Raw genomic sequence first — 22920 nt, 5'->3', positions numbered from 1 at the left:
CCAACTCCCAACTCCGCGAGTCTCCCCAGAAGGATACCATGGTCGATGGTATCAAATGCTGCTGAGAGATCAAGTTGAATCAACAGAGTCACACTCCCTCTGTCCCTCTCCCGACAGAGGTCATCGTACAGGGCGACCAAGGCTGTTTCAGTGCCAAAACCAGGCCTAAAACCGGATTGAAACGGATCCAGATAATCGGTCTCATCCAAGAGCACCTGGAGCGGACCGGCAACCACCCGCTCCAGAACCTTGCCCAAAAAGGGGACATTCGCCACCGGTCTATAATTGTTCAAGTTATCTGGGTCCAAGGAAGATTTCTTCAAAAGAGGTCTCACTACTGCCTCCTTGAGGCTCTTAGGAACTACTCCCTCACTCGAGGAGGCATTTATCACTTCCTTGGCCCAGCCGGTGGTACCAGTCCTGCTAGCCTTGACCAGCCAAGATGGACAAGGATCTAGAGCAGACGTGGTCGCCCGCACCATTCCAAGCACCTTGTCCACTTCCTCAAGCTGCACCAACTGAAACTCATCCAATAACGAAAGACAAGACCGTGTTCTGGACACTTCAATGGATTCATCTGTCATAACATCAGAGTCTAGGTCCCTACGGATGCATGCAATTTTATTTTGGAAGTGCCCTGCAATGTCGTTACAGCGAGCTTCGGATATTTCAATGGTATCTTGAGGACCAGAATGTAAGAGTCCTCGTACAACCCTAAAAAGCTCTGCTGGGCGGCAGAGAGATGTCCTGATAGAGGCAGCGAAGTGGGACTTCTTCGCTGCCCTTACCGCTTTTATATACGACTTAGTAGAGGCACTTACCAAAGCATAATTGCATCCGTCTGGAGTTCGTCTCCATCTGCACTCTAGCCTCCTTCTCTCTTGCTTCATCACTCTCAGCTCCGGGGTATACCACGGAGCTGTATGAGCTCTGCATCGAAGAGGGCGCGCGGGAGCGATCGTGTCGATAGCCCGGGCCATCTCCGTATTCCACAGTTCGACCAAGGCCTCGACCGGAGCGCCAGTACTATCAGCTGGAAAAACTCCCAGAGCCCTCTGAAAACCAATAGGATCCATAAGCCTCCGGGAGCGGACCAACTTAATAGGTCCCCCACCCTTGCAGAGGGAAAGAGTCGTCGTAAGTCTAAAACTCAGCTGGCGGTGATCTGTCCATGACAATGGAGTAGATGAAAAACACCCCACCTCCAGATCACCATCTCCATGACCAGTGGCGAAGATCAAATCAAGAGTGTGACCCGACACATGCGTTGGGCCAGTAACAAATTGAGACAGCCCCATGGTTGTCATGGAGGCCATGAAGTCCTGAGCCGCCCCAGATAGGACAGTCTCGGCATGAACGTTGATATCCCCCAACACCACAAGTTTGGGGGACCTCAACAACACCTCCGAGACTATCTCTGTCAGCTCAGCTAGGGAAGCTGTTGGGCAGCAAGGTGGGCGGTACACCAACAGGATTCCCAGTCTGTCTCCTTGGCCCAGTACAAGGTGAAGGCACTCTAGACCAGTCGTCATCTGGACAGGATGCCTGGTGAGAGAGAAAATACTCCTATAGACCACAGCGACCCCGCCTCCCCGGCCCTCAGATCTACCATAGTGCTGCACCGTATACCCAGGTGGGCAAAGCTGAGAGAGAGCAACTGCTCCCTGCTCACCCACCCAGGTCTCGGTTATACATGCCAAGTCGGCACCCTCATCCACAATTAAGTCATGGACAAGGGAGGTTTTATTATATACCGACCTGGCATTCAAAAGCAGCACCTGGAGATCTAAGGGCTGGCTGATAGAACAACCAGCAGTTCTGTGGCCTTGAGGAGAACCGGAACAAGGCACAGACACAACTTGTCTGGGGCGAGTTCCTCTTACCTGACTTGACCCAGACCAGAGCTGTTTGCACAGTTGAGATAGGCTGAAGATGCCAGACATTGCAGATGCAGGCAGACACTTCAGATAAAGCTTCCTCTGCCTTCAACAACTGTAGCTAGGTCTTGGAGGAAGAGGAGGAGGAAGCTATCTATCCAAGTACTTGTCTGTCTCGGCAGTCTCTCCCAGATCCACAAATAACCCTGGCCAGGGCTAGAGCACCACACATTCAGTATTGTGGGCCCAAACCTGTGGAACTTCCTCACAACTGAAATTAGACAGGCACCTTTCCTTCTGAACTTATGGTCCATAACCTATATCACATCCACACCATGCATTTAAAGTATTTTTAAAGCGCATAGCTTCCCTCAAACAATCCTTGGAACTAGTTTACCACTCATAGATTCAATTCCTAGAACCCTTAACAAACTAGAGTTCCCAGGATTCTTGCAGGGGAGGCCATGGGCTTTAAATGTGCTTTGAATGTATGGTATAGCTGTGACCAAAGACTTATTCCAGCAGGCATTTAAAGATAGTGTTCAGGTTTATGTTTGTTTTTATTATTAATTTTTTATTGTTTTATTCTCTGCATTGTTTATTGTTATGTACACCGCTTAGAAATGCTAAGGGTTTAAGTAGTATAACTGCTATATGATGGAAACAAGCCAAATAATTGAATTACACAATGAAACGATGTGGAAACTTATTTGAAGGTTTGTCATACCTAATATTAGGCCACATTCATGAATGGTTTTCACTGCATCTATCTATCTATCTATCTATCTATCTATCTATCTATCTATCTATCTGTCTGTCTGTCTGTCTGTCTGTCTGTCTGTCTGTCTGTCTGTCTGTCTGTCATCGCATTTATATCCTGCCTTTCCTCCATGCAGCTCAAGGTGGCATACTTGTTTCTCCACCACTCTGTTTATCCTCACAACAACCCTGTGAGGTAGGTTAGGCTGACAGAGTGACTGGCCCAAGGTCACCCAGTGAGCTTCATGGCTGAGTGGGGATTGGATTTGAACCCTGGTCTCCCAGGTCCCAGTCCAACACTCTTAACGACTTCACTCTATTTGGGGAAGGGCCATAACTCAGTGGTAGAGCATCTGTGTTACATGCAAAAGATCCCAAATTCAATCCCTGGCGTTCCTAAATAGACTAGGAATGAATTCTGCCTGAAACTCTGGAGAGATGCTATCTGTCAATGTAGACAGTACTGAGCTAGATGGACCCATGATCTGATTCAGTATAAGGCAGCTTCCTATGTTCCTGTGTTCCTTTTCATAGTAACAATTGATAGCTGACTGTATTTCAAAAGAGGAAATGTAGTGGCAACTAAAGGCTCATCTACACAGGGTTTTACTGTGTATCTGGTGCTACTCGCATCTCCTTTTAATTCGCATGGTTCACGTGATGTTATTGACAAACAGAAGCTATCACACAGTTTCTCCCCTGTAAATCTGTACTAACCCAATCCTTTGATAACCCAAAAAGGGAAGGAAAAAATGTCTTCACTCTGTATCTCTAGGGCTTGCAGATGCTTTGCTCTGGTGCTTTTAGGTGGGTGTGTCAATTGTTCCCCTCTCCATGCCCAATCCCTCCTCCTCCCTTCCTTTATTTCATTTCCTGTGGGCTGACGATAAACTTCCGCTGCTCTCTCCCATTCTGCAAGCCTTTTTTATGTTGCTGCAAATGGTGCCTTATTTCTCTTTCCCCCTTAACCTGTGCACAAAAGCATAACACAGCTCAAACAAAGATTTGTATTTCATCTGTATTGTACCAGTGCGTGGACAGGTGTGTGCAACCACTTCTGCTCTAGATCCTTGCCCCTCTTGGCTTATAAAAACTAGCAGGGATGGAACGGCCGGATGGGCCAGGGAAGTGATAAATGCCTCTTTATGAGAGGGAGTGGTCCCTGGCCGTTTGAAAGAGGCGGTAGTGAGACCACTCCTGAAAAAATCCAGCTTGGACCCTGAAAATCTTAACAACTATAGAACGGTGGCGAATGTTCTATTCCTGGGCAAGATCTTGGAACGAGTGGTTGCTGGCCAGCTCCAGGCGCTATTGGATGAAACCGATTATCTAGATCTATTTCAATCGGGTTTTAGGCCCGGTTTCGGCACTGAGACAGCCTTGGTCGCCCTGTATGATGACCTATGTCGGGAGAGGGACGGAGGGAGTGTTACTCTGTTGATTCTCCTTGATCTCTCAGCGGCTTTTGATACCATCGACCATGGTATCCTTCTGGAGAGGCTTGTGGAGTTGGGAGTTGGAGGTACAGCTTGGCAGTGGTTCCGCTCCTACTTGGCGGGTCGTCTCCAGAAGGTAGTGCTTGGGGAACATTGCTCGACACCGTGGGCTCTCCAATGTGGAGTCCCGCAGGGGTCAGTTGTCTCCCATGCTCTTTAACATCTATATGAAGCCGCTGGGTGCGGTCATCAGGAGTTTTGGAGTGCGCTGCCATCAGTATGCTGATGACACGCAGCTCTACTTCTCCTTTTCATCTTCTTCAGGTGAGGCTGTCAATGTGCTGAACCGTTGCCTGGCTGCGATAATGGACTGGATGAGAGCTAACAAACTGAGGCTCAATCCTGACAAGACTGAGATGCTGTTGGTGGAAGGTTTCTCTGACCAGATGGTGGATATTCACCCTGTTCTGGATGGGGTTACACTCCCCCTGAAGGAGCGGGTTCGTAGTCTGGGAGTATTTTTAGATCCTTCCCTGTCACTCGAGGCTCAAGTAGCCTCAGTGGCACGGAATGTGTTCTACCAACTTCGGTTGGTAGCCCAGCTACGTCCCTATCTGGACAGGGAAGACCTCACCTCAGTTGTCCATGCTCTGGTAACCTCTCGATTGGATTACTGCAATGTGCTCTACGTAGGGCTGCCGTTAAAGACGGTTCGGAAGCTACAGCTTGTGCAGAATGTGGCGGCCAGACTGATAACGAGGACCAGGCGGTCTGAACATATAACACCTGTTCTGGCCCGCCTGCACTGGCTACCTATATGCTTCCGGGCCAGATTTAAAGTGCTGGTCTTAACCTATAAAGCCTTATACGGCACGGGACCACAATACCTGCTGGAACGCCTCTCCCGATATGAACCTGCCCGTACACTACGTTCAACATCAAAGGCCTTCGAGTTCCGACTCACAGGGAAGCTCGGAGGATGGTAACAAGAACTAGGGCCTTTTCAGTGGTGGCCCCCGAACTGTGGAAAAGTCTCCCCGATGAGGTGCGCTTGGCGCCGACGTTGTTATCTTTTCGGCGCCAAGTCAAAACCTTCCTCTTTGCTCAGGCATTTTAGTCTTTTAAATATGTTTTAATTGATTTAATTTTTTTTTGATTGATTATAAATTTGATTTTAGATTTGTTCTTTGTTCTTTGTACTGAATTTATAGGATTTTATTGTGTATATTTATATTATTATTATTATTATTATTATTATTTATTAAATTTATATACCGCCCGACTAGCAATAGCTCTCTGGGCGGTGAACATAAAATAGTATAAAAATACAATGAATAACAAAATAATATTAAAATACAATCAACAATACAATAAACATTATTAAAATTAGATCAATGTAACTTAAAATGCTTCAGAGAATAGGAAGGTTTTGACCTGGCGCCGGAAGGAAAGCAGAGTCGGCGCCAGGCGTACTTCCTCAGGGAGACTGTTCCATAGTTCGGGGGCCACCACTGAGAAGGCCCTAGATCTTGTCATCACCCTCCGGGCCTCCCTGTGAGTTGGAACCCGGAGGAGGGCCTTCGTAGCAGAACGTAGTGCACGGGCCGGTTCATATCGGAAGAGGCGTTCCGCAAGGTATCGTGGTCCCGCACCGTATAAGGCTTTATAGGTTAATACCAACACTTTGAATCTAGCCCGGAAACATATTGGCAACCAGTGCAAGCTGGCCAGAACAGGTGTTATATGCTCGGACTGCTTGGTCCTTGTCAGCAATCTGGCCGCCGCATTTTGCACTAGTTGTAGCTTCCGAACTGTCTTCAAAGGTAGCCCTATGTAAAGCGCATTACAGTAATCCAAACGTGAGGTTACCAGAGCATGTACCACTGATGTAAGGTCCTCTTTACTCAAATAGGGACGTAGCTGGGCTACCAACCGAAGTTGGTAAAACGCATTCCTAACCACCGAGGCTACTTGAGCCTCAAGTGAGAGGGAAGAGTCTAAAAAGACTCCCAGACTACGAACCCGGTCCTTTAGGGGGAGTGTAACCCCGTCCAGGACAGGGTATATATCCACCATCCGATCAGAGAACCCGTCCACCAACAGCATCTCAGTCTTGTCTGGATTGAGCTTCAGTTTGTTAACTCTCATCCAGTCCATTGTCGAGGCCAGGCAACGGTTCAGCAAATCGACAGCCTCACCTGAAGAAGATGAAAAGGAGAAGTAGAGCTGCGTGTCATCAGCATACTGATGACAACGCACTCCAAAACTCCTGATGACCTCTCCCAACGGCTTCATGTAGATATTAAAAAGCAGGGGGGACAAAACTGACCCCTGCGGGACCCCATATTGGAGAGCCCGCGGTGTCGAGCAATGTTCCCCAAGCACTACCTTCTGGAGACGACCCGCCAAGTAGGAGCGGAACCACTGCCAAGCAGTACCTCCAACTCCCAACTCCGCGAGCCTCTCCAGAAGGATACCATGGTCGATGGTATCAAAAGCCGCTGAGAGATCAAGGAGAATCAACAGAGTTACACTCCCTCTGTCTCTTTCCCGACATAGGTCATCGTACAGGGCGACCAAGGCTGTCTCAGTGCCAAAACCGGGCCTAAAACCCGATTGAAATGGATCTAGATAATCAGTTTCATCCAATAGCGCCTGGAGCTGGCCAGCAACCACCCGTTCCAAGACCTTGCCCAGGAATGGAACATTCGCCACTGGCCTGTAGCTGTTAAAATTGTCTGGGTCCAAGGAAGGCTTTTTCAGGAGTGGTCTCACCACTGCCTCTTTCAGACAGCCCGGGACCACTCCCTCTCGTAAAGAGGCATTTATCACTTCCTTGGCCCAGCTACCTGTTCCATTCCTGCTAGTTTTTATCAGCCAGGAGGGGCAAGGATCCAGTACCGAAGTGGTTGCACGTACCTGTCCAAGCACCTTGTCCACGTCCTCGAGTTGAACCAACTGAAGCTCATCCAACAAAACAGGACAAGACTGTGCTCCGGACACCTCACTAGGATCTACTGCTATAACTTGAGAGTCTAGGTCCCGGCGGATACATGAGATCTTATTCTGGAAGTGATCGGCAAACTGATTACAGCGGGCCTCCGATGATTCCACCCTGTCCGGAGGGTTTGAATGGAGAAGCCCCCGGACAACTCGAAAGAGCTCCGCTGGGCGGCAAAGAGATGATTTAATAGTGGCAGCAAAATGATGTTTTTTAGCTGCCTTCACTGCTCCTACATAGAGCTTAGTCGAAGCACTAACCAGCGCATAATTGTATCCGTCGGGAGTTCGTCTCCATTTCCGCTCAAGCCTCCTCCTATCTTGCTTCATCGCTCTCAGCTCCGGAGTATACCATGGAGCTGTATGAGCTCTACAAAGGAGAGGGCGTGCAGGAGCGATCGTGTTTACAGCCCGGGTCATCTCCGTATTCCACAGAGCGACCAGGGCTTCAGCAGGAGCGCCAGTCCTATCAGCCGGAAAATCCCCCAGAGCCCTTTGAAAACCTTCAGGATCCATTAGTCTCCGGGGGCGGACCATTTTAATAAGTCCCCCACCCTTGCAGAGGGAAGAGGTTACTGAAAGTCTAAACTTCAGCAAGCAGTGGTCTGTCCATGACAAAGGGAGTGTTGTAAAACTCCCCACATCCAGATCACTTTCCCCATGCTCAGTAGCAAAAACAAGGTCTAGAGTGTGCCCCGATACATGTGTTGGACCACTAACATATTGAGACAGCCCCATGGCTGTCATGGAAGCCATGAAGTCCTGAGCCGCGCCAGACAAAGTGGTCTCGGCATGAATGTTGAAATCCCCCAGTACTATTAGTCTGGGGGACCTCAACAATATATCCGAGACCACTTCCGCCAGCTCAGTTAGGGAAGCCATTGGGCAGCAAGGTGGGCGGTACACCAAAAGGATTCCCAGCCTGTCCCTCTGGCCCAACACAAGGTGTAAACACTCCAGGCCAGTAACTGAATGAACATGGTGCTTGGTGAGTGAGATGGAACTCTTATAGACGACAGCGACCCCACCTCCCCGACCCTCAGATCTACCATGATGCTGGACCAGGTACCCCGGTGGGCAGAGCTGAGAGAGACCAACTCCTCCCTGCTCACCCACCCAGGTCTCGGTTATACATGCCAGATCGGCTGCCTCATCCACAATCAAATCGTGGACGAGGGAGGTTTTATTATATACCGATCTGGCATTTAATAACAGCAACTGGAGATCTGAGAGATGGCTGATAGGACTACCAACGACCTTGCGGGTGTGGGAAGGACCGGAACAAGGCACAGCCACAACATGTCTGGACCGCGTTCCCCTTACCTGGCACGTCCTTCTCACAGCGCCATACCTTCCTTTGCCCGTCACTACGGCAATTGGGGCCCCCTCAAGTCTCCCCGCCTGATGGATAAAACTCTCTCTGAAGCACATACTACAACTAAAATATACAACAATTAAACGTATAAAAACAGCTATATATACAGCCATATATACAGCATATAAACAAACATACATTCATATAATCAGGCACCCATTCATCTCAAATTGCATCAACACACCAACAAAAAGTAAAAAAAAAGAAAAAGAAAGGAGCAGCACAGCAGCAGCAGCAGCCTCTCCTTCCCTTGGGGCGATGCTTTCTTTCTCCTGCAGGGCCTGGGTCTCCCAGGCCACCTCAGCCAGCCGGCTTATGTATCCCTCCAAAGAGGGACAGGTGGTAAGAATCAGTCCTGGCTGGCTGGGTACCTGGGGCCTGGTCCTGCCAGGCAGAAGTCCCTCTGGGAAGGGTGGTGGAGGTGGTGGTCCCGCAGCAGCAGCAGCACAGCAGCAGCAGCCTCTCCTTCCCTTGGGGCGATGCTTTCTTTCTCCTGCAGGGCCTGGGTCTCCCAGGCCACCTCAGCCAGCCGGCTTATGTATCCCTCCAAAGAGGGACAGGTGGTAAGAATCAGTCCTGGCTGGCTGGGTACCTGGGGCCTGGTCCTGCCAGGCAGAAGTCCCTCTGGGAAGGGTGGTGGGGGTGGTGGTCCCGCAGCAGCAGCAGCACAGCAGCAGCAGCCTCTCCTTCCCTTGGGGCGATGCTTTCTTTCTCCTGCAGGGCCTGGGTCTCCCAGGCCACCTCAGCCAGCCGGCTTATGTATCCCTCCAAAGAGGGACAGGTGGTAAGAATCAGTCCTGGCTGGCTGGGTACCTGGGGCCTGGTCCTGCCAGGCAGAAGTCCCTCTGGGAAGGGTGGTGGAGGTGGTGGTCCCGCAGCAGCAGCAGCACAGCAGCAGCAGCCTCTCCTTCCCTTGGGGCGATGCTTTCTTTCTCCTGCAGGGCCTGGGTCTCCCAGGCCACCTCAGCCAGCCGGCTTATGTATCCCTCCAAAGAGGGACAGGTGGTAAGAATCAGTCCTGGCTGGCTGGGTACCTGGGGCCTGGTCCTGCCAGGCAGAAGTCCCTCTGGGAAGGGTGGTGGGGGTGGTGGTCCCGCAGCAGCAGCAGCACAGCAGCAGCAGCCTCTCCTTCCCTTGGGGCGATGCTTTCTTTCTCCTGCAGGGCCTGGGTCTCCCAGGCCACCTCAGCCAGCCGGCTTATGTATCCCTCCAAAGAGGGACAGGTGGTACAAATCAGTCCTGGCTGGCTGGGTACCTGGGGCCTGGTCCTGCCAGGCAGAAGTCCCTCTGGGAAGGGTGGTGGAGGTGGTGGTCCCGCAGCAGCAGCAGCACAGCAGCAGCAGCCTCTCCTTCCCTTGGGGCGATGCTTTCTTTCTCCTGCAGGGCCTGGGTCTCCCAGGCCACCTCAGCCAGCCGGCTTATGTATCCCTCCAAAGAGGGACAGGTGGTAAGAATCAGTCCTGGCTGGCTGGGTACCTGGGGCCTGGTCCTGCCAGGCAGAAGTCCCTCTGGGAAGGGTGGTGGGGGTGGTGGTCCCGCAGCAGCAGCACAGCAGCAGCAGCCTCTCCTTCTCTTGGGGCGATGCTTTCTTTCTCCTGCAGGGCCTGGGTCTCCCAGGCCACCTCAGCCAGCCGGCTTATGTATCCCTCCAAAGAGGGACAGGTGGTACAAATCAGTCCTGGCTGGCTGGGTACCTGGGGCCTGGTCCTGCCAGGCAGAAGTCCCTCTGGGAAGGGTGGTGGAGGTGGTGGTCCCGCAGCAGCAGCAGCACAGCAGCAGCAGCCTCTCCTTCCCTTGGGCGATGCTTTCTTTCTCCTGCAGGGCCTGGGTCTCCCAGGCCACCTCAGCCAGCCGGCTTATGTATCCCTCCAAAGAGGGACAGGTGGTAAGAATCAGTCCTGGCTGGCTGGGTACCTGGGGCCTGGTCCTGCCAGGCAGAAGTCCCTCTGGGAAGGGTGGTGGGGGTGGTGGTCCCGCAGCAGCAGCAGCACAGCAGCAGCAGCCTCTCCTTCCCTTGGGGCGATGCTTTCTTTCTCCTGCAGGGCCTGGGTCTCTGTTGTACACCGCCCAGAGAGCTATGCTAGTCGGGCGGTATAGAAATTCAACAAATAAATAAATAAATAAATAAATAAAATACAAATAATCACACTTCTGGGCTGTGGCAGAACAAACTGAGCATGCTCAGTTGCCAAGTAACCAGAGGAAGTGGAAATGTTAAATTAGAGGGTGTGGTCTTTAGGAAACTGTGTGACTGATGCTTCCCCTCAATTGTGACTAGTGTTTACAGCTGGCATTGAGCCCTTAATATGGACAGTGCAAACAGAAAACAGAGGTAAAAACAGAGTCTTTGCACAAAGTTATGCTTCCATGTGGATAAGTCCTAAAACCCACTGGGACTGGTGGGGCAGAAGGCAGGGAGGCCAACAGTAGGTGGAGCCAGAGACAGGCAGAGCCTTCCCTGACTGGTTTTATGTAAGAAGGCAGGCAGGTGGGGACTGACTGAGGGCAGACTGAGGTTGGTGGAACAGTGCTCCACTGAATAAATGTACTTATTTAAACTTTTAACAAATAGTTTACCAGCAGTTAGAAAGATGGTGAATGGAGCACAGACTAAACTAAATCTGATTTAATTGGAAGCTGCCTCACACCAAGGCAGACCATTGGTCAATCTAGCTCAGCACTGTCTACACTGACTGGCAGCAGTTCTCCAAGATTTTAGACAAGAGTCCTATTATGTGGCAGATCAGTTATGAAACAGGACTTGTAGAACAATAATGTTCAGTCTAGGATATGTGCAATGCACATGTTTGCCACATAATAGGACTCTTGTCTAAAATCTTGGAGAACTGCTGCCAGTCAGTGTAGACAGTGCTGAGCTAGATTGACCAATGGTCTGCCTTGGTGTGAGGCAACTTCCTATGTACTTACATTGTCTTTTGGTGTGGGGAACGAGACCTCAAAGAAGTACCTATATTGCAGGGGATGTATTTTTCCAGCACTCTGAGAGTACTATGCTATTGGTGGGAAAAAACTGGTTTTTTCACCCGGTCATTGGAAGCAGTGCTCAAAGGAGGAAGTGGGATGGTTTCATTTCAAATTAAATTTGTTACAAAAGAAAAAAAATAGTGTATGAAATTGATACTGATTTTCATTTAGTTTCTGAAGTCTTTGAAAATAGTCTTGAGCCTTCTGTAACTATCACTGGGTAACTTTTAAGTTGGGGTCAAAATGATAAAATTTAAATGAACTGGGTTGTTTGGGTTTTCTAATATTTGAAACTGCAGTAAAATTCACAAACCATTTGAACTATTGTTTAGCAAGACATTTCAATGTTACAATTTCAGCCCCAGGTGGTGGTGTATTTTTAAATGTCTTAAACTTTAGCCCTGTTCCCTCATTCAGATGGAACACTTGGGGGGAAAGAGGAATCATGGCTGCTGTCCCTATTCTTGATCTCTACTTGTTGACCTGAAGGTCAGAAAGAGAGACTAGCAAATATCTCTCCGTGTGTGATTGGCAACCTGAAAAAAAAATTAATGCTCCTGTAAGCATACAGAACTTGTGTGCATATACTTGTGTAGCCTCTGTTCAGTCAGAGTGGTGAAACAAACATGGGAGAGGGGGGCTAAGTGGGTGCAATTCAACTCTCCCCTGGAGGTGTTCACTGAATGCTGCTTGTCTGGACAAGACTTTGAGAGAGGAAAAGTCTATATCACATTTTTATCTCATTCTCACCTCTAATGAGTTTAGGGCAGTACACACCAATGATTTCTAATCATGATGGCGGTAACTCCAGTATCAGAGGCAGTATGTCTCTGAATACCAGTGGATGGGGAACATGAGAGTGCTACTGCCCTCATGTCCTGCTTGTAGGCTTTCCATAGGTATCTATGTGGGAACAGAATGCTGGACTATATAGGACTTTGGCATGGACCAGCAGGATCTTCTTATGTTCTTACATGAAACTATCAATTTTTTCTCCCAAAAAGTCTGTTGAGTGGCAGTGACTTTCCCATGGCCAGCCAGATGCTTTGTGCATGAGCAGGTTTCCTTAGTTCAAACGGAACATGCTCTCTACTATAACGTGTGCAGTGTCATAGGGTTGGATTCAGATCTGCTATTCTGGGAATGGAAAGACAACTTCCATTGGTGGAAGTGAGTCAGATCCAACAGGTGCCCTTTCTACAAACTGAATCGTCCTGCATGCAGTAGGGAGGAGGCAATATTCACTGATCTCCTTAGAGAGCACTACCTCCCAAGCTGTTTTGGAGGATTCTCCAATTCACTAGAGTAGTTTTGGGAGGTGTAGGGGGCTGCAGGGGAAGGGGAAATCGGCATCCAGTTCATGGCATTCTGCTCTGCACAACTTTGGATCCAATCTATAATTTCTAATGTTTTAGTCATTGTTTAAATTTACCAAGGATATATTTCTTGGTACTTCCCTCCACAGATGCCTGACAGGAAGTAATTTTGCCTGTTTTAAAAAAGAAGTAACTTTGTGTTTTAAAAGATCTGTGATATTTAAGGTTTAAGATTCAGTGATCAAAAATTATTGGAGATCTACCTTAGCAGGGAAGATAATTACATCTAAATTTATTATTTATGTATTTAAAACATTTGCTGACCGCCCAATCAACAAAGTCCTCTGGGCAGTTCACACAGAGTTCAAACAATCTACAATTAAAATGTTAAAACATTAATTAATACATTTTAAACAATAAAAATTGATCATTTGGTTTCCTGCCAAAAACTAGCACATGCAGCATAACAGCATTTAAAATCCATCAGAAATAACCTATTCCAAGGGAAACTAAAGCTGAAATCCAATATATGTCTACTCAGAAGTAAGTTCCATTGGGTTCAGTGGGACTTACTCCTAGATAAGTGTGTACAGTATTGGATTGCAGCCTTAATTCTTAAGCGCCAACAGTTCTAAACAGTTCTAAAAGGTTCTAAAATTTAGCAGGGCACTGGTATAGTCAGAATCCAGTGCAAGATGATGCACATCTAAGTTCAATTGTTTTCAATGGACTTTAAGTTTGTATAACTGTGGACTAGATTGACGCCTACAAATAAAGTTAAGAGGACAGTGGGCAGAATCAAAGTAAATTTTCTCCTGCTGGGATGAATAAATTACACAAGAATGTAGCAGCTTGCTAGTAAATATTATTGGACTCAGTTAAGTAATACACCAACTGTAGCTAAAGTACATCTCCATCTGTGCTGCCCAGCTATCACCCACATGTGTTGTGGGCTATAGACTCAAGTGGCAAAGAAAACAGATACAAAATTAGAATACTATTCAAATACACTGAGAAGTACACTTTATACCCTAATTGGAAAGAAATGCATCTCTATTATTGCTATCACACTACTACCACCACCACTTTATTTATGCATTGTGTCATACCCAAAGGTCTTAAGGAGATTTACACTTTACACAAGTAAATATTAAAATGTAAAGTAAAGGTAAAGGTGTCGCCGCACTTATAGTGCGAGTCGTTTCCGACTCTTAGGGTGACGTCTTGTGACGTTTACTAGGCAGACCTAGTATATGGGGTGGGATTGCCAGTTCCTTCCCCGGCCTTTCTTTACTCCCCAGCATACTCATTTTACTGACCACGGATGGATGGAAGGCTGAGTGGACCTCGACCCCTTTTACCGGAGATTCGACTCCCTCCTTCCATTGGAATCGAACTCCAGCCGTGAGCAGAGCTTCGGCTGCGTTACCGCCGCTTACCACTCTGCACCACGGAGGGTCTTGATTAAAATGTACAACAACAATAATGAAAAGTGATCACACTAAACACCCGCTGAGTAAACATTTCCTGCCATAAATATCACAAACAATCAGTATAAAACATCAGGCAGCTAAAAGCCATTTATTGAGAGAGTTATAATATAGGGGGCTCCACTTTATAAGTTACAAGAGCTCTGTAACTTGTGATAAGTAGCTTATGTGACTGGAGACTGTCATATCCCCCTGTAGAATACATTGCAATAGTCAACTCTTGAGGATACAAAATAAATGATAGCTCCTGACATCAGAAAAGGTCATATATATATCAATTGTAATGGTCCCAAGGTATGGCCTGAAGGAATATGAGCCACCACCTTGCTGAAGCTAAGGTCTAGTCAGTGTCTGGATAGAGACCACATGTAAGCTGTCTTGGGTTTCAAGATGGAAGAAAGTGGTATATAAATGTAAGTAAATTAATAAGTAAATAATTTGTAAAAGGAATCTTGCTGCCATCTGGGTATTCAGGAATAAAGTTGGGTCTAAAACAATTACAATGTTTTTATATAACCCTAATCAACAATTGAAGGGAACATTTTGTTAATCATTTGCAAATTCCCTTCCTTAGGATTCCAGCGAACCACAACTGCCATCACTATCAACAAATCTGGCTTAACTTGTTTAACCTTATTCAGCTGAGAACTAGTTGAGAACTAAAACCATTATTTTTAGGGATGATTGAAAAAAGAAATAGAAGAGGGTGTCATGTCAGACATTGCAAAATGTCTTATTCCCAAGTTCTGGATCATCTTTCCCAGTGACATTGTATTTGAGCTATATATTCTTTATTTTTATTCACTAATGGGAAAAAAAACCCTTGCAGTTTAAGAACATACCTATAGCCAACAGATATTGCTATCAAACTTTAAAAACCAGGGAAACTGGGCAGCTATAATGAATGCACCAGAGGAGCAGGAGATCTGACCTCCTCTCTGAGATACTGTACTGCCCTACAAATTTGTAAAAATGCAAACATAATTTGGGTTGGTCTTTCACAGTCCAATCTACTTCCTGTGTAGCTTAGAAGAATTTAGTAACGTGCTTCTCAGCATATGGTGATTGGTGGCAACACCTGTGATCAGGACTACATCTCCAAAGATGGAGAATTACATTTTTGTATGTTTGTCAGTGTTCTTCTTACATTGCTGCTTTCCTGTGTTACTACTGTTTCTACAGAGCATCTAACCTAGAAAATTATATTTCTCTCATTCATCCTAGAAATATGTGTCAAATTTATTTTTATTAATTTCAGAGCCTTTTGTTCTATTTGAGTCTATTTCTATTTTGGGTGCATTGAATCTGAAACTGCAGTTTGATGTAAAATCATACTGATTACAATATGTTGCTGCTTAAGCAATGAAGCTAGCTGTTGGAAAAAACAAACTTGGCCTGCCCAAGATGCATGTGTTCAGCCTGCTATACTTAAATCACTTGACTTAAGGAAGGGTGGACATGATCAATTAAAAACACAGAGCACACCTAGAAATTTGCTAGAATATATTTCACTTCCCCCTGTTTTATCTTGTGCAAACTGAGACATTCCTCATCTCCATTAGAGACTATTCGGCAGAATAGTCAGTGCCATTTTCCACAATTGTTTTTGGACTTTTTTTTACTGTAAATTATGCAAATTGTTGCTGTCAGTAGGGCCCTGCATTTCAGCATTCCACTTTTCGGCATTCCGCTAATATGGCGGTTTTCAATTAGAGTAAGGCCGCACTCATATAGCGCTTGTTCCGCTTTTATGGTGTTTTTTGGGCATCGGGCACCATTTTATTATGGAGTTCCACTTTTCGGCGGGTTTCGCTTTTTGGCCGGGGTCTGGAATGTAACCCGTTGTATGAGTGGGGCCCTACTGTATTTCACATAATCACAGAAATAAAAACAAAAGAAAATGATTTCCTATAGGAAACTTCACTAAAATTGCAAAGTAAATCAGACATATTTAAAGTGCATCTGAACTATGTCAACTGTCTTAAAAATGTTGCTTCCTCCCTGCTAAAACAAGATCAGCACAGCACATGTCTTGTTTCTGTTATTTGGGCTGATTGCAGGTGTTGCCACCACTCACCATATGCTCAGAGGCACATGTTACCAAATTCTTGCAAGCTACACAGGAAGTGGATTGGACTGTGAAAGACCAACCCAAATTGTGTTTGCATTTTTACAGATGTGTAGGGCAGTGCATTATCTCAGAGAGGAGGTCAGATCTCCTGCTGCCCTGGTGCATTCACTATAGCTGCCCAATTTCCCTGCTTTTTAAAGTTTAATAGAAATATCTGTTGGCTACAGGTATGTTATTAAACCGCAAGGATTTTTTTGCCTATTAGTGAATTTTTCTGCTTTTTAACCTGGGAGGTAAGAAATGGGATTCTGCACAAGTTTGCTGAGAGTGGATTGATCATTGGCATGTTTATTGAGTTCAGTTGGATTTACTCCCTTGCAATCATGCTTGAAAAATGAAATGGACTGCCTTCAAGTCGATTCCGACTTATGGGCGACCCTATGAATATGGTTTTCATGGTAAGTGGTATTCAGAGGGGGTTTACCATTGCCTTCCTCTGAGGCTGAGAGGCAGTGATTGGCCCAAGGTCACCCAGTGAGCTTCATGGCTGTGTGGGGATTTGAACCCTGGTCTCCCAGGTCGTAGTCCAACACCTTAACCACTACACCACACTGGCTCTTGCAATCATGCTTAGGATAGGTGGGGCAGGGGTAGGGGAGGAGGAGGGTAGGTTTGATCATTTGCATGCTTATTGAGTTCAGTGGGATTTACTCCTGTACAATCATGCTTAGGATAGGTGAAACTGACCATGGATGGAGGAGGAGAAGCGGGGAGGGGAGAGGAGAGGGAAGAAGGAAGGTGGGAGAGAGGAGGGGGAGGGGATTGGAAGGGGAGAGGGAAGGGGCAAGTGGGAGGGGAGGGCAGGTTTGATCATTTGCATACTTTTTTAGTTCAATGGGATTTACTCCTGTACGATTATGCTTAGGATAGTTGAAACTGATGGGGGGGGCAGGGAGGGGAGAGAAGGGGAGAAAGGGTAGGGGTAAGGAGGAAGGTGGAGGGGAGGGGAAGGGTAGGAGATTAGGTAGGTGGGCACTGGGCAGAGGGAAAGCCTGTTTCCAGAAGAAAAACATTGTAACAGTATCACTGTTTTTCAGGGTTTCCCCCACCTTTTTATTCTATAGCGGATTCATATAGTATCCCACCCAAATTTAAACCAAAGCTGTGCTTACCATTGACTCCAATGTAAAATTTCTTAAATTAATTAAAAATCAGCCAAGCATTTTTTATACTTTTAAACTGTAGAAGATGAATATCAGAGTATGGGGCAAGGTCAGTAATAGGATTACAGGTACTCTGAACAAGGCTGATTTTTAATTAATTTCAACAAATTATGAGACCATTGACAAGAAAAAAGTCTAACAGGGGTCTGGATTTTCCCCCTTTTGTTTTACATTTTGAACTCTCGATTCTCTTTGAATGTTTTGTGTATTGCCATGAAAACTTAGAGGGTTGTTAAGCAAGTGTTTCTGAGTTCAGGACGATAGGTTTTGTAATTTTTTGTTTTGAAATGAGCTTATGGGAGGTAGTAGAATGACATGGGGGTATTTTCAATTTAGCATTGTGGAATGCGAAAAATCCATGCTGGCTATAATATACAGCCACTTGGGGCTGTATAATTTAGAAAAAAACCCTCCAATCTGTAATCAGTGTACATAAATTTAGTAAATTTTAAAAACTATACAGAACTAAATGATGTGTTTGGATAGGCTTGCTGAAATACTAAAGGGGTGTAGCAAGGATGCCTGCCTAATGTTAATAGGCACAGAGTTCCAAAGCATAAGTGCTGCCACAGATTGACACCTAACAGATGCAGGACAAACATTATATGAAGAAGTGCAAGTTCTGTACATCAAAGAGGTTGAATAGGTACATAGTGGGCATGGTGATCCTTCAGGCAAGCTGGTACCATTCCCAAGCCTTAAAGTTGGTCCAGTAAGAAATCAGCAGCCCAGCAGATCTTTGAACGGAGGAGTATGTGCTGGTAGGATCTCAGTCCTGTCAGCTATCATGCTACAGCATTCTACACTAATTGCAGTTTTAAGACCAATTGCAAGGGAAGCCCCACTTAGAGTGTGTTTCAATAATCTAGTTTTGAAGTTTGCAGTTTTTGGACTGCTGTGATCAAGCTGACCTAGTCTAGGAATGGTTGCAGCTGTTGTACAAGCTGAAGCTGTTAAAAGGTATGCCTAGCCATTGAGGTCACCCAGGCCTCCAGTTGATCCAGGAGCACCCCTAGAATACATACCTACTTCTTCAGATGGAGTGCAACCCTGTCCACTACAGGCAATTGGCCAGTTTTTCATATATGGGAACTATTCACCCACAGAGTCTCTGTCTTGCCAGGATTTAAGATCCATGTATTTTGCCTCATTCAGCCCACAACCATCGCATCCAGGCAGTGGTCCAGGGCCTACATGAGCTCTCCTTGTTCATATATTATGGAGAAATAGATCTGAGTGTCATCAGCATACTGGATTTTATAAATGCACTTTATACAGTTCTGGGAATCAAGGCACACTGATGAACTAAGATGGTTCTTTTCATAAATATTGGATCAGCTTAGCATACTGAGGAGCAATTGATGACATTCATTTTGCTTATGATATCTAATGATATATAGGAACATTGTCGGATTGCTCTCACTGTAGGATTGCTAGAAAAATAATTCCCCACTGTCCAGAAAGATAAGGCTGTAACCAATCAAATATGGGGATGTCTATTTCTATGAGTTTTTTTTTAAAATGCTCATATTGAAAATTGCTGAGTTGAGTAAGATCAATATTCCTTCCTGACTTTCAGACAAGATTATCCACAAGGGTTCCTAAAGTAGTTTCAGTCCCATGGCTGGATCTGGAATACATCATAAAAGTTAGTGTCACACACAAGTATTTGGAGGAGGAATGCAACCATTCAAGTACATTACCCAAAAAGGCAAAGGAAGAGGCTGATGATCTGATTTTCCTTATGAAAACATTTTGTTCATATATTGTATTTTAAAAGCCCCAGATGAAAACTAAGAACTTTACATTGTTGTCTTGCAGATTTGCTACAGCTATCAAAAAGTTCAGCTTATTGAATCCACTTATAATATTTAGTGGAGACTGTTTAAATCCATCAGCTTTAAGTGCAATAACAAAAGGAAAACATATGGTTCCAATTTTAAATGCACTTGGAGTACATTTTGCAGTGTTTGGTAAGTGCTACTTTTCATTTTGATTCACTGTGTCATCTTAGGCCTCATTCAAATATTGTATTATATTCAGGTAAGAATGGATAAACCTGTCAATGTCAGTTTCTTTTTTCTACTCTTAAATCCAGTTGATCCCATTTCAGCATGAAAAAAAGTCTGCATGAATTTGTATGGATTTTTGTGTGTATTTCTGTTTATATTTTTGCAAGCAATTTTCCCTAATGCATTTTTGGATGTTATTTTCACTAATATATGGATTTGTGTGTATATTTTCCCTTAATATATCCTTTTATTTGTCCGCATTATTTGGTTGGAGAATTGTATTCCAAAATTTGAACAAGTGCATGTGTGAATTTTGAAGGATATCTGAGTTTTGATCCATGTATTGATTCCAGTAGCATAGTGGCAAATCAGAAATGCAGGGTCCCTTCATGAAAATCACAGCTATGTCCCTCACAGCCATGCTCCCTTTTAAGATTATGCAACCTTCTAAGATTATAGAGTAATCTGATCAAGCTTGAATACTGCTTTCTGCTTCTCTGTCACTGTCACCATTTGACTGTCCTTTCTCACTGTCAGAGATATTACTTGAATTACTGAATTCAGTGTCTACACGTTTATCACCTGCTGCTACCAAGCTGCTTGATGTTGTAGATGGGATGCTACCATCAGGATTCACTATCTCTTCTGCAATTACAGAATTCTTACTCTCCACTACTTGGCTTTCTGAAGTATGAACTAACAAAGGTTTGCTTGCAATTGACACTCATTGGGGCCTACATAACTGACTCAGAAAGCCCCACAGCAGTAAAGAAAAACACAAACACAAACGTTTGTAAAACTGCTGGATGCATAGGCTTCTCTCCCCCCCCTTTTTTTTTCTGTGGGCTTTTTTGCTGCCTGATTAAGACAAAGCCTGTTTTCCTAAATGAAGGAATTCACACCAACAGGCCAGGCAATCATTTTGCATAAGAATTTACAACCTTTTGAACCTTTCCACCTCCTAGAAGATAGGAAGGGATTTTTCCACCCCCTCCTCCTTCCACATATACCTAGAATGTTAGAAAAAGAGAGGGGGTTTAGCCCATTCAGGGTTTTTTTCATCATCATCATCATTATTATGGTGTAAGGTAAGGAACTTCCTTTGCTAAGTTTCCCTTCTTGATTGCCATACTAAGATTCAGAGTAACTGCATTTGGGCAGAATTTATGAGTTATAGGGAAAAACGTAAGCTTGGAAATTCCTGATCCTAACCTCTGGTGTTGGCTGCACCACATACACATTCTTAGGCATATTCATTTGCATTTCACCTTACCAGGCATGGCATATATATAAAGGCTAAAATATCATCACATACACACACTCCTGCCCCTGGACATATTTTTTCTTTTCTTTTTCTCATCCTCCTATACTCCTGGCTTTGGGCTGGAACAAAACCATACATCTTCCCTCTCCCCCTTGGTTGAGAATGAGATGCTTGTTAATGACTTTTCCCACAACAACAGATATCTCTAGAAGCCGATCAGCATGAAAGGGGAGTGTGTTAACTACTGAGAAGAGTCTTTTCGGTGGCCGAGTCACTTACTTTGACTCTGATTGGCTCCAATCAGCAGGAAAGCACAAGGAAGCATATTAGAAGACTCTCAGTGGCCAACACACTCCCCTTTCATGCTGATTGGCTCATAGGATGCTAGAGACATAGGGATCTTGCTGAGGCCTAGCTCTCAAAAAGTAAGGTCTCTAAGATTCCCCCCCCCCAACCCTGGACGACCACACATAATTTGGTTCAGGAAGTGCATATTACGTAGGTTCACATCAAAATACAAATTGAATGAATTTCTCCCCCATCCCTACATCTTCATTTTTCTTGCCTTCTGTTTGCTCAGCAACAACAGCATCCTTGCATCCTTGACACGAACACCTGAGGATTCTCAAAAACAACAACAAAACCCCCACCATGTAGTTTTTTTATTCCAAACCAATTCATTTACTCAGGAAGCACAGAAAACTACAAAATGCACTCCTTGAGAAATGTTGCTTGTGAGCATTAGGTGCATCCAGGCCAGTTAAGACCTGCCTGCCACTGTTTATCCTTTCTTCACAAAGACTGCCTGAAAAGGGGAAGTAACTGGTTTCGCAGCAAGGGCTGGGCAGAATCTCTCCCTATGGTTTTTATCAGAAAAAAGTTGAGATCCATTTTTTCCACTTAAAAGCTCAGAAAAACGACATGCTGGGGGGAGCTTGCCCATTGCAAGATCAATGTAGACCTTATTCTCTTTATTATATTTATATTATTTAAATAAAATAAATTTATCAAACTGGCATGCCAGATGTTTCTAGAGCACACAGGTCAAACTCCACATGCTTGTAAAGTTCATGTAGGCAGGGACAGAAAAGTTAAAACTTTATTATTCCTTTCTTTGGTAGCCAGGATCCCGCCCCTACAGTAATTAAGATGAAAGGAATGGTTTTCCCTTCCCCAAGTATTGTGTACCCAAACACAGGCCTTTATGTTATTTTTTTCACAAACAAGTCAGATGCATCCTTCTTTGAACTAAAGAACCAAGATAACAAATATTTTTCTATCCTGTAGTTTTTGGTTATTGCTTTACAAAACTGAAGCGCCTTTTAACAAATAATATAAAATAAGCAAAATTCAGCATCTGGAGACATATTTCTAATAATTTATGTTTCTTTCTGCAGTTCTATAGTAATATAATTTATGCCATTTTTACAAATTAGTTTATTGGATTTATTTGTTTATTTTTAGGAAACCATGAGTTTGATTTTGGCGTGGACACTTTGGAGGAATATATCAGACATATGCACTTCCCATGGTTCCTCAGCAATGTACAGGATAAATTTACCTCTGAACCATTGGGACATGGAACAATAAAAGACATTGTGACGTGGAACAGTATAAAAATTGGTTTTATGGGATTAGTGGAAGAAGACTGGCTGGACACGTTAGCTACCATTAACAAATCAAACTTAAACTATGTTGATTATGTTCAAATTGCCAACCAGCTGTCTGTGGAGCTTAAAGCCGAGGGAGCAGAATTTATAATTGCTATGACACACATGAAATGGATTAATGACACGAGGCTTGCACAGAGTACTGAAGGAATAGACCTAGTCCTAGGAGGACATGACCATGATTATGGGATAAAGCAGGTGAATGGAACATGGATTGTCAAAAGCGGTTCAGATTTTAGACATTTCACAAAAATAAATGTGAGAAAAGGTGAAGCATTTCAATACACATTTGAAAAAACAGACATTTTACAGCACTTTGAGGAAGATCCCATTGTACAATCTTTAGTAAATGACTGTACTCAAAACTTGCAGGTACGTGTCATCATTCTGTCACTTGTTGTTTGCCACCTTGGGCTCTTTTTGGGAGGAAGGGCAGGATATA

At 45.0% G+C, this 22920-nt stretch overlaps 1 protein-coding gene across 1 annotated transcript in view; it reads left to right on the top strand.

The window, feature by feature from the left end:
• Nucleotides 1-22920, top strand: part of LOC133376452 (trifunctional nucleotide phosphoesterase protein YfkN-like) — a 49890-nt gene that overhangs the window by 11547 nt on the left and 15423 nt on the right. Inside the window, exons 3-4 of the mRNA XM_061608596.1 lie at nucleotides 19354-19505; nucleotides 22273-22850. Of these exons, the coding sequence (XP_061464580.1) occupies nucleotides 19354-19505; nucleotides 22273-22850 (730 nt within the window). The remainder of the gene's footprint in view (nucleotides 1-19353; nucleotides 19506-22272; nucleotides 22851-22920) is intronic.

Source organism: Rhineura floridana, chromosome 1, assembly GCF_030035675.1.
Source record: "Rhineura floridana isolate rRhiFlo1 chromosome 1, rRhiFlo1.hap2, whole genome shotgun sequence".
In the NCBI taxonomy this organism is placed as follows: Eukaryota; Metazoa; Chordata; class Lepidosauria; order Squamata; family Rhineuridae; genus Rhineura; species Rhineura floridana.
The sequence above is the reverse complement of the archived record's forward strand: the minus strand, read 5'-3'. Positions and strand labels throughout refer to the sequence as shown.